Raw genomic sequence first — 12,066 nt, forward strand, 5'->3', positions numbered from 1 at the left:
AAACATCCCACAAAATCTCCTCAATATCCAACAAAATCCCAGAAAAATCACACAAAATTCCCTAAATCTTCTCAAAACACGACCAAATTCTAGAAAAATATCCCACCAAATCTCCACAAAATCCCACAAAATACATGAAAAATCCCTCAAGATCCCTAAATCGCCTCAATATCCCACAAAATCCCACAAAAATCCCACATAACCTCCACAAGTTTCCACAAAATCTAAGAAAAATTCCTCAAAATTCTTCAAGTCTCCTCAAAACCACACAAAGTCCTTGAAAAGGCCCACCAAATTCCAGTAAAATCCCACAGATTCTCCACAAATTCCCACAAAATCTAAAACAAATTCCTCAAAATTCTTCAAGTCTCCTCAGAATCCCACACAATTCCAGAAAAAACACACAAAATTCCAGAGAAGTCCCACAAAACTCCCTAAATCATTTCAAAACCCTACCAATTCACAGGAATGTCCCACAAAATCTCCACCAATTCCCAGTACATCCCACAAAAATCTCACAAAAATCCCTAAATCTTCTGAAAACTCGACCAAATTCCAGAAACGCCCCATAAAATCAGCACAGTTTCCCACAAAATTCAAGAAAAAACACCACAAAATTCCCTAAATCTTTTCAAAATACCAAAAAATTCTTGAAAAGCCCCACCAAATTCCCGAAACATCCCACAAAATGTCCTCAATATCCAACAAAATCCCAGAAAAGTCCCACAAAATTCCCTAAATCTTCTCAAAACTCTACCAAATTCCAGAAAAATCCCACCGAATCTCCACAAATTCCCACAGATTACATGACAAATCCCTGATAATTCTTCAGTTCTCTACAGAATCTCACCAAATTCCAGAAAAGTCCCTCAAAGTTCCACAAACATCCCACAAAATCTCCTCAATATCCAACAAAATCCCAGATAAGTCACACAAAATTCCCTAAATCTTCTCAAAACACGACTAAATTCTAGAAAAATATCCCACCAAATCTCCACACAATCCCACAAAATACATGAAAAATCCCTCAAGATCCCTAAATCGCCTCAATATCCCACAAAATCCCACAAAAATCCCACAAAACCTCTACAAGTTTCCACAAAATCTAAGAAAAATTCCTCAAAATTCTTCAAGTCTCCTCAAAACCACACAAAGTCCTTGAAAAGGCCCACCAAATTCCAGTAAAATCCCACAGATTCTCCACAAATTCCCACAAAATCTAAAACAAATTCCTCAAAATTCTTCAAGTCTCCTCAAAACCACACAATTCCATAAAAACCCCAGAAAATTCCAGAGAAGTCCCACAAAATTCCCTAAATCATTTCAAAACCCTACCAATTCACAGGAATGTCCCACAAAATCTCCACCAATTCCCAGAACATCCCACAAAAATCTCACAAAAATCCCTAAATCTTCTGAAAACTCGACCAAATTCCAGAAACGCCCCATAAAATCAGCACAGTTTCCCACAAAATTCAAGAAAAAACATCACAAAATTCCCTAAATCTTCTCAAAACACAACCAAATTCTAGAAAAGTATCCCACCAAATCTCCACAAATTCCCACAAAATACATGAGAAATCCCTCAAGATCCCTAAATCGCCTCAATATCCCACAAAATCACACAAAAATCACACAAAACCTCCACAAGTTTCCACAAAATCTAAGAAAAATTCCTCAAAATTCTTCAAGTCTCCTCAGAATCCCACACAATTCCAGAAAAAACACACAAAATTCCAGAGAAGTCCCACAAAACTCCCTAAATCATTTCAAAACCCTACCAATTCACAGGAATGTCCCACAAAATCTCCACCAATTCCCAGAACATCCCAAAAAATCTCACAAAAATCCCTAAATCTTCTGAAAACTCGACCAAATTCCAGAAACGCCCCATAAAATCAGCAGTTTCCCACAAAATTCAAGAAAATACACCACAAAATTCCCTAAATCTTTTCAAAACACAACCAAATTCTAGAAAAATATCCCACCAAATCTCCACAAATTCCCACAAAATACATGAAAAATCCCTCAAGATCCCGAAATCGCCTCAATATCCCAAAAAATTCCACAAAAATCCCACAAAACCTCCACAAGTTTCCACAAATTCTAAGAAAAATTCCTCAAAATTCTTCAAGTCTCCTCAAAACCACACAAAGTCCTTGAAAAGGCCCACCAAATTCCAGTAAAATCCCACAGATTCTCCACAAATTCCCACAAAATCTAAAACAAATTCCTCAAAATTCTTCTAGTCTCCTCAGAATCCCACACAATTCCATAAAAACCCCACAAAATTCCAGAGAAGTCCCACAAAACTCCCTAAATCATTTCAAAACCCTACCAATTCACAGGAATGTCCCACAAAATCTCCACCAATTCCCAGAACATCCCACAAAAATCCCACAAAAATCCCTAAATCTTCTGAAAACTCGACCAAATTCCAGAAACGCCCCATAAAATCAGCACAGTTTCCCACAAAATTCAAGAAAAAACACCACAAAATTCCCTAAACCTTTTCAAAATACCACAAAATTCTTGAAAAGCCCCACCAAATTCCAGAAACATCCCACAAAATGTCCTCAATATCCAACAAAATCCCAGAAAAGTCCCACAAAATTCCCTAAATCTTCTCTAAACTCTACCAAATTCCAAAAAAATCCCACAGAATCTCCACAAATTCCCACAGAATACATGACAAATCCCTGATAATTCGTCAGTTCTCTACAGAATCTCACCAAATTCCAGAAAAGTCCCTCAAAGTTCCACAAACATCCCACAAAATCTCCCCGGAATCCAATAAAATTCCAGGAAAAATCCCACAAAATTCCCTAAATCTTCTCAAAACACGGCCAAAATCCACAAAAATCCCACCGAATCTCCACAAATTCCCACAGAATACATGAAAATACCCCTGATAATTCGTCAGTTCTCTACAGAATCTCACCATATTCCAGAAAAGTCCCTCAAAGTTCCACAAACATCCCACAAAATCTCCTCAATATCCCACAAAATTCAAGAAAAATCACACAAAATTCCCTAAATCTTCTCAAAACACGACCAAATTCTAGAAAAATATCCCACCAAATCTCCACAAATTCCCACAAAATACATGAAAAATCCCTCAAGATCCCGAAATCGCCTCAATATCCCACAAAATTCCACAAAAATCCCACAAAACCTCCACAAGTTTCCACAAAATCTAAGAAAAATTCCTCAAAAGTCTTCAAGTCTCCTCAAAACCACACAAAGTCCTTGAAAAGGCCCACCAAATTCCAGTAAAATCCCACAGATTCTCCACAAATTCCCACAAAATCTAAAACAAATTCCTCAAAATTCTTCAAGTCTCCTCAGAATCCCACACAATTCCAGAAAAAACACACAAAATTCCAGAGAAGTCCCACAAAACTCCCTAAATCATTTCAAAACCCTACCAATTCAAAGGAATGTCCCACAAAATCTCCACCAATTCCCAGAACATCCCACAAAAATCTCACAAAAATCCCTAACACTTCTGAAAACTCAACCAAATTCCAGAAACGCCCCATAAAATCAGCACAGTTTCCCACAAAATTCAAGAAAAAACACCACACAATTCCCTAAATCTTCTCAAAACACAACCAAATTCTAGAAAAATATCCCACCAAATCTCCACAAATTCCCACAAAATACATGAGAAATCCCTCAAGATCCCTAAATCGCCTCAATATCCCACAAAATCACACAAAAATCACACAAAACCTCCACAAGTTTCCACAAAATCTAAGAAAAATTCCTCAAAATTCTTCAAGTCTCCTCAGAATCCCACACAATTCCAGAAAAAACACACAAAATTCCAGAGAAGTCCCACAAAACTCCCTAAATCATTTCAAAACCCTACCAATTCACAGGAATGTCCCACAAAATCTCCACCAATTCCCAGAACATCCCACAAAAATCCCACAAAAATCCCTAAATCTTCTGAAAACTCGACCAAATTCCAGAAATGCCCCATAAAATCAGCATAGTTTCCCACAAAATTCAAGAAAAAACACCACAAAATGGGAAAGAATGACATGGACTCTCAAGGGAGTCACAACAGGAGAATCTTCTCTACTTTATTACTCTAGGCTTGTCTAATAGACAGATACGTGGAAAGTACAGAAAGGAAACTCTTATTGCTTAGTAAAGTGCTACATCACCATCATTGGTCAGCGGGGCTCACCACCCCCCTGACTTTCTCCTGCAAGGAAAACAAGAGGACAGACAAACAGCACCTGGCAGTTGTTTTCTGTCTGTGAGGATTGTTTTGAAATCCTCCTATGAATTCCCAGGCTAGCTTCTCGGGCAGGACTGATAGGCCATGGGGCCTGCAGTTTCTGCAGCTCTCTGCAGCCTGCTCCAAAGCTAGCATCCATACTCTCCACTACATAAGAAATAGAAAATTGACTACAAATCACGTGTTCACTACTTGTTGCTTGTTCACTACTCAGACATCAGAATTACTACCACAATACTAGAAGAACAATCCAAGAAACATATTCCAGGGATGCATTTTAATTCATTTGCTGCTGCCAGCCGTGCTGTGCTTTGCTTCTATCCATCCACCCTGCTGCAAAAAGGTTCAATTGTGTTTTCACCATCACTTCAAATCAGCTCTTTGACTCACAGCTCACCACAGACCTCGAAACAGGAGGCAAAGATCTGCACCACTTGGCCTTTCAGAACTTCTCACCCATCTATGACCTTTCTGGGGCCAGCTTCAGAAAATGAGGGGGAAGCCATTCCAAGGAACACGACCAAGGAAATCACACAGCACTCGGGACTTGTTCCAGGCATCAAATTTTTAATGGATGATGTGAAGTAACACCGAAGCAATTCCTGTCCACAGAAAAAAAGATTTCAAATGGTTTTGTCTCAAGGACAATCACTGGAGGTTGAAAATTTCTGGGGCTGAAAGTTACATGAGGTCCTCAACACTGAGCAATCAATATCCCCACAGTCTAAACTGTGAAATTACTACCTGGGCAAGGAGAACATTTTCAGGATTTGCAACTCATCTCAAAGCCTCAGTAGAACTCAACCAGCAGAATTCCCCTGAGATGGCACTGTGCTCTGGAAGCCCTCAAATACTCACTAAAACAGACTTGACTTTCACTAGGACAGCTGCTCATGAAAATCTGGGGTAAAACCTATGGGAAGTGGCCATGTGCACGCATATTCCTTCTTCCCACAGCAGGCACAATCAAATCCTCCTTTGAATGGCCTCCAAGTTGAGCAGCACTCATTGGCACAGCCTCTTCTCCCACAGACAGGCCAGCGAGCAACACGGCAGCGCCAGCCAGGTGGGCAAGGACAAGAGAGAGCAGATGCCAACAAGGCTTGGAAGCTGGGCCAAGGGAGGTTTACGCTGGCCATTGGGAAGAACTTGTGCCCAGCGTGGGCCATCAGATACTGCAATGGCCTGACAGGGGCTGCTGGAGTCATCATTGTGGCACGGGTGCAAGGCAAGCCAGGCCGCAGCGCTCGGGCCCCACTCTGCTGGCCATGCTTGCCGCCATGGCTCCCAGCTTGGACTCAACATTCTCTCAGGGCTCTCTGCAGCCAGGGCGTTCTGTGCTTCTGTGACATCACAGCCTCTGGGGACGGCACGCTGGCTGGCAACTGTCCCCAGCTGTTGCTGCGCCCCAGTGCCCAGGCACAGCTGCTCGCAGAGAGACGCCCAGAGCCTCGGTGCTGCTGGCAGAGCACTATGGCTGCTCACGGCTCCTCCGCGCTGCTGCAGCTTTACGTGCTGCTGCTCTTGGCTCATCCCCTCGACCCTGTGAGCAAACCTGAGCGCAGCACGGATGCCTCTCCTCTGCTTCTGGAGGATTGTCATCTGGACGAGTCGGACCCTGAGCGCATCCGGTGGGCGGCCAGGACATTCCTGCTCATCGACCTGCTCATCATAGGAATGGCCATGGGATGGTCGCTCGGAAAAAGAATTCAGAGACGCTGGCGAGAGGTGAGGAGGGGGGTGGGGGGTCAGGCAGGCGGGATGGGGCAGACCTTGAGGGCCTCTTGGGCACCCTTTGGCCAATGCCCTGCGGCAGAAGGGGCCTGAGCTCCTGGCTGGGGAATGCGGCCCAGGGGCTGAGCTCCATGGACAGCACCAAGCAGAGGCGGCAGAGCTCTGCCTGCTGCAGCCTCTTCCCCGGGCCAGCCCAGCCCAACTGGGCCCGAGTCTCTGTCTCCCAGGCCAAAGGCAGCCCCACAGGTGCCGGCCCCGCTCTGCCCCTCTGCCTCTTCCATGGGGATCCCTGTGCTTTGCCTTGCAGCGGAATCTCCAGAGCCCTTTGGGCCGTGCGGGGCCCCGCCGCCATCGAAGACAGGGCTGTCCCACGGAGCTGATGCAGCTGCTGATGGACAACCGCGACCTGATGCGGCTGCTCCTTCGCGACAGCCCTCAACCAACCACCAAGATGGCGGCAAAAGAGGGCAGTGACAGGAGACTCCGCACCTCCCCACAGCTCTGACCTCCAGCGTCGCGCTCCAGCTACAGAACCTTACGGGGAACGGGTGACCAGTGCCCAGCCCAGGCACTGCGACGTTCCCCACCTTACAAGTTAGCCACACCCCTGTTGTTGTTCGATTCCCCACCACGTTTCCCCCAAGAAGTTGACCTTTCCCTTAGTGTTCAGTTCTAAACAGTTGAAGCATTGAAGTTTCTTAGCCTTAAGATTCTTACCCCATAGTCTTCTAGTAACGTTGGATTGTAGATTTTAGAAGTAGTCAAGTGAATAAAGTTCACGTTTTCTACACGTTGCTGTGTCATTTTCTTGAGGTTGCACCTGAGACCTGGGGACTCCTTGAGAGATGGCTTTGCATGGCAGCTCCAGACTGCCTGCAATGGAGAGCCCCAGTGCCCCAGCAGGCTTTGCAAGAGCACGGAGGGCAGCGGGAAAGAAGAAGGTGGCCAATATTCACCTGCCTCCACCTTCCAAGGAAGCTTGCAGTCAAACCCTGTCTGCCCTTTAGGGGGGACCCTAAAGGCCCCGGCAGGCATCCCCATGGCCCCAGGACGGGGGGCTTGCAGCACTCTGGGGCACCAGGAAAGGAGCAGGATCATCCCTGGAAAGCTGTCTGGAGACAAATCCAGAGACGTCTCCCCTGGCATCCAGGCAAGGGCTGAATACAGGCAGGCAATTAGATCCACAGGCTGCCTGGGCTATGGCACCAATCAGTCCTGCTTCATAGATTTCGGGGGGCGGGGTTATACATATATATATATATATATATATATATACGCATATATGTATATATGTATCTACATCTGTATTTAGTTCTTTGTATTTATCCTGTTGACCCTCAAATAGGATTAGATTTCATTTTCCTACAAAACAAAACATCCGTTTTTTGATTTTTAGGAATCAACCATCTGTGCTCCCACTTTAAATCACTTCTCTCAAACTCATTCTGCATCTTGCTCCTTTCCAGCACCATCAAATACCTCTGTTAAAATACAGAGCATCAGTGGAAGGACGACAATCTTGTTACTTGCTGAAGAAAGTTAACTTGGATGACATACCTGCTTTTAAAAATCCAAGAGGAACAAAACCTACACATCAGCTTTAGAATTTCAAAAGCTGCTTCCTCAACTCTTCCACACCACTTTACTCTTTGGGGACATTCAGCAGCAATACCAAACAAGCACAGAAAAGAAATGGAAGAAGAAATGCAGATAGTCAACAGCTGACCACCTACCAAAATACATTTTAAATGCAGCTCCAAGTTCTCCAAGAGCAAGTTTGAAGTGTAAATGGAGACACTCACACAAAATTACTACCAGGTGGTACTTTTGGCATTTCCTTGGGCTTTCCTCTTCATTTTTTTTTTTATCTCTCACCTAAAGCAAGAGAAAAAACCCCAAACAAACACAACCTTTCAGGCAGAGAAAAGATGTGGTTGCTCTTGAAGAAAGCATTTCATTCTGCCTGGAGAAGAAGCTGCTGGGAAAAATATTAGCTTTTAGCAAAATGGCACTGTGCTGTTGCACTTGTTCTAGCACTGGGAGAAAGAACAGGCCCGTCTGTAAGGCTCCTGCAGCTCACCCTGGCTGAGGGTCATTGACCACTGAGCACTGCAGGCATCACTGGCAACAACGATGGTGGAAAATGGGGAGGGAGCAGGATAAATAAATGTTTGCCATTGCCTTAGCCAAAAAAACCCCAGACATCAAAAGCAACCCACCCTCAAAACAAAGCTATGAAAATAGTTTGCCTCTGAATTTAAAGAACTTCAATTAACTCTACGATGTCTGCTTTTGGTTCAGCATTCATCAATCTGAATTTGAATATGCACAGGGTAATGAAAGGTAACTGAAGCTTAAAAATCATGTCTATTGACTTGTGCATAGCCTATACTGAAGCACATTAAAAAGCAGCGTTTTGCTTGAAATCTGCACGGTATTAACTTCATTCAGTCTTACACTCACTAGGTAATTAAATACATGAAGAAATAGATTTTTTTTTTTTTATTAAGAATGCATTATTAATTAGGAAGGCATGGCTTTAGTAGAGTCTGCTGATACCAACATTACTCAGCTAAGTTCAAAGTATGAACACAAGAACTTGATGACAGAAGCAATGTTCATCAGAGCCTCAACAAGAAAGTTGCAGTTCCAAGTTTTTCAGATGTCCTACACTTGCTAAGGCATCTCCAGAAAGAGGAGTCAACTGAAAATAGCACAGGAAATTTGAAACCCATTTCTCTTTTTGTCTTTTTTTCCTGAACTTTCTTGTGGGCAACAGAAAACTCCTAATATGTGGAATGCAATGTAGTTTTTATGCCAGAGTCATGAGTCATCCCCTCAGTTCCAACCTGATCCAATGCTCACTTGAATCTTGGAAAGGCTCAAATCAGCAAGATGAAATTAAAATTGTATTCATGAAAGGAGCTCTTTACTCTCCATTCCCCTCCCTCTCCCAAATACATCAGCACCAAGTGAGAAAGGCTCAATTTGAAAAATAATTATTACACAATTAAACTTGGACATAGCTAGTTTGCTACAAGTTCCAGCAGACAGACAAACGAGAGCAGAATCAGAGGTTATCAACCTCAATAGAAATTCCAGCTCATGCTTTCCCCAAAAGCCTCATTTAATTTATCCAGGATTAAAAAATAAAAGAGAAATGAAAAAAACCACATAAAAGCATTTCACATAGTATATAGTGAAGTGCTATCGTTTCCACCTGAAATATTCATCATCATTATTATGTTTTTCCATACTAAATTACAAAGTCTCCTGCACCCATCTTCCCAATATCTCATTCTAAGTGCTTGCTACTTTAATCCCTTAGGAAGCAAAAGGAGCCCCAGGTGTCTCTGGATCAACAGAAACTAAACAACACAGCTTGACAAAGTATATTAAATTGTCAATCAACTCAATAAAGGTTTTCCACTCCAGAGATAGCTATCACCAGCTGATGAATTTGGCTAGGGCAGGTTTAGTGAAGAAAAACTAGGTCTTTATTACCAAATCAGTTAGGAGTTGTTCTACCGTACTGCCCGTAGGATGAGAGTATAAACACCATATTCTTCACAGCCTCATCCACAAAGAATTCCACCTTCAAATTAAGGCTGCTTTGGAGTTGGACCAAACCAATGAAAACTCACTCATCAAACACAGTGATGGCAGCATGCTCAGTCTTTGCAATACAAAACTGGCAACTAACAGCACATTCCTGATCACATCTCCAAGGCTGAGTGTACAGAACTGCAGTGGTGGCCAGGCCCTCGCTGACTGCCAAACCTCCAGCCATCATCCCTTCCTCTCACAGCGACAGGGCAGAAAATAACAACAGCAGAAACTAGATTTTTAGCTTAAGCTAAAACCACAAAGGTCATTGATGAAACAGACTGGAGTGCTTTAGAAACTAGCACGCAGACTTAGCTGAAAACAAATCTTATTGATCACCAATTACAATGAATACTTAATTCTGTTATTCTGCATTATTATTAGACAGTCAGAGACAGCCAAGCTGACCTCAAGCATACTGAAGCATCGGGGCCAGGCAGTGCACATCTTCCCAGGAGCTGATTTACCCATCGTTCTCAAGTGAATTCACCTGCACACAGCCCCACCGTACAACTGCTAGGCTGCAAAATAAAAAAATAGCTCTGCTTAAGAGTCAAACCCCAGGACATAGACCATATGAAAGGAAGAATGAAACCTGCAGCATTTGGTTGACCTTCAATGCCCTGAGAAGATGACAAATTCCCCAAGATGAACAAGTGCCCAAAATACAAAGCAAAGGACTGACTTTTAGGGATCAAATGTTAAATAGGCCTGTGAAACTGGAGTTGTTAGGTTGCACATGAAAGAAGGGAAAAAAGAAAAAACCACCCCAACCCTCAACTGCAATTTTACATCCCTCTTGGAAAATTTGCTTTAATAAGAGAGAGGAATGGATACAATCTTCCCCTCACCTGGAGATTTTAATCAATTCAAGCCATTTCAAATCTGGCAAGAAAGCCCTACCACAGTCCCCATCAAACAACATTGCCTTTCATTTTTGCTTCTCATGACTACTTCAGAGCAGTCTAAATAACAGCAAAGAAGGAAATTCAAGTTGCAATTCAAACACTAAGCTCTGGAATCCCACATTGCCTTCAAACACCTGCATGAAACACTAACTTCATGCTCTATGCTCCCTGCTTTCTTCTAGTTTACTGCACAGTGCATTATTTACATAAAACAGAATTTCTTCTGTGGGAAAGGCTTGCATGGTACTTCAAAGCCTGAATAAATCAGGGACTGCAGCTTGAACTAACAAAAAAATCATCCAAAAAATTCCTTTCAATATCTGCATTGTATTACCTTATCATGCTACCTGTCTAGCTGAGTTATTCAGGTATCCACACCAGAAATGACAGACAATGTCTCTCTATGATGATGTGATGTTACTTCAAATGAAAAAAAACAATAAATAAAAATCACAGATTAATTTCCCATACAAATGATGACTCACTACTCCCAAATCCTTCCTTATAGCAGGATGCTCACTTCAGTCTGGAAGTCTTCATGTTGCAGCCTGCAGGAATCAGCTTATTTCCTGTCAAGGGCTGGAAAGCCTTACAGGAACTGGTTTTGGTTGAAGAACTTCTCCAAGGTGCTTACCTGTGGGACTTATCCAGGTAAGGGATGTTAGCTCCCTCTTCTTTGAGGTTCAGTGTCCAACCACTCCTACTGCTGGTAAGAAGAACAGAAGAAACATCTGCCCATAGCAAGGACTGCACTGGTGGGCAAAGTCCAAATTCCATCCTTCAGGGAAAAAGAAACAAAGACTGAGGAATTCATGTCTGTTCAAAATTTCATCCTTGACTACTGAAAGCATTGGAAGCACATGTGTATGTTTAAAAATGGAATTGTCCTCATTTAAGAATAAAAATAATTTGATCCCATCACCATTTTTCTTGGTCCAATCCTGAACTGCAGATCCAAACAGCTGAGAAAGCATGGAATAGTCTGCTGGACAGCATTAAAATGAGCAACTCCTGTATCTTCCTAAGATAAGAACACAAATCACAAAGAAAGGCACTCTGAGAAAAAATTTCTTAGAGGAAGACCTCAATTATTTTCCAGCAAGGCAGGTAATATGCATTTGGCTATTTGTTAGAAAAAAAACCAAAAAACAAACCTGTTTTTATACAAGATTTTACTCATATATTAACTATCACATATTTTGCAAAACAAAAAGAGACCACAGCAAAGTAAAATCCCAATTTTTTCCTATATTTAAGCTGTGATAGTATGTCTGAAATGGGAATCCAGAGCCTCACCAGATTAATATCACCACTTGGACCAGAGAATTTGCCATATCCACTTCTTCTGGTTTCGTTCAGTTGGAGCTTCTGTTTGTACAGTGATGATGGCTCTTGAACATTCTGGGATTTAAAGTAGTCCCTGAAGAGATGGCTGACAAAAATATGATGTTACTTTCAAGATGCTTTTTAATTATTTCTACCCTCATCCAGAACCTGCAAACATCTGATCTCCTTCACTATGCTCCAAGCTCATTAAAACTGGAACGCTAAATAAGAATATTCAAA

At 42.4% G+C, this 12,066-nt stretch overlaps 1 protein-coding gene across 1 annotated transcript in view; it reads left to right on the forward strand.

Annotated features, from left to right (window-relative positions):
• The window catches only part of LOC147653225 (uncharacterized), a 420,383-nt gene extending 413,607 nt beyond the window's left edge, over positions 1–6,776 (forward strand). The window contains exons 2-3 of the mRNA XM_086890167.1: positions 4,160–5,980; positions 6,294–6,776. Coding sequence (XP_086746293.1) covers positions 5,168–5,980; positions 6,294–6,491 — 1,011 coding nt within the window. The 5' untranslated portion in view covers positions 4,160–5,167 and the 3' untranslated portion in view covers positions 6,492–6,776. The remainder of the gene's footprint in view (positions 1–4,159; positions 5,981–6,293) is intronic.
• Positions 6,777–12,066: the final 5,290 nt, after the last annotated feature.

Source organism: Cyanistes caeruleus, chromosome 5 (assembly GCF_971803275.1).
Source record: "Cyanistes caeruleus chromosome 5, bCyaCae1.hap1.1, whole genome shotgun sequence".
Classification (NCBI taxonomy): domain Eukaryota; kingdom Metazoa; phylum Chordata; class Aves; order Passeriformes; family Paridae; genus Cyanistes; species Cyanistes caeruleus.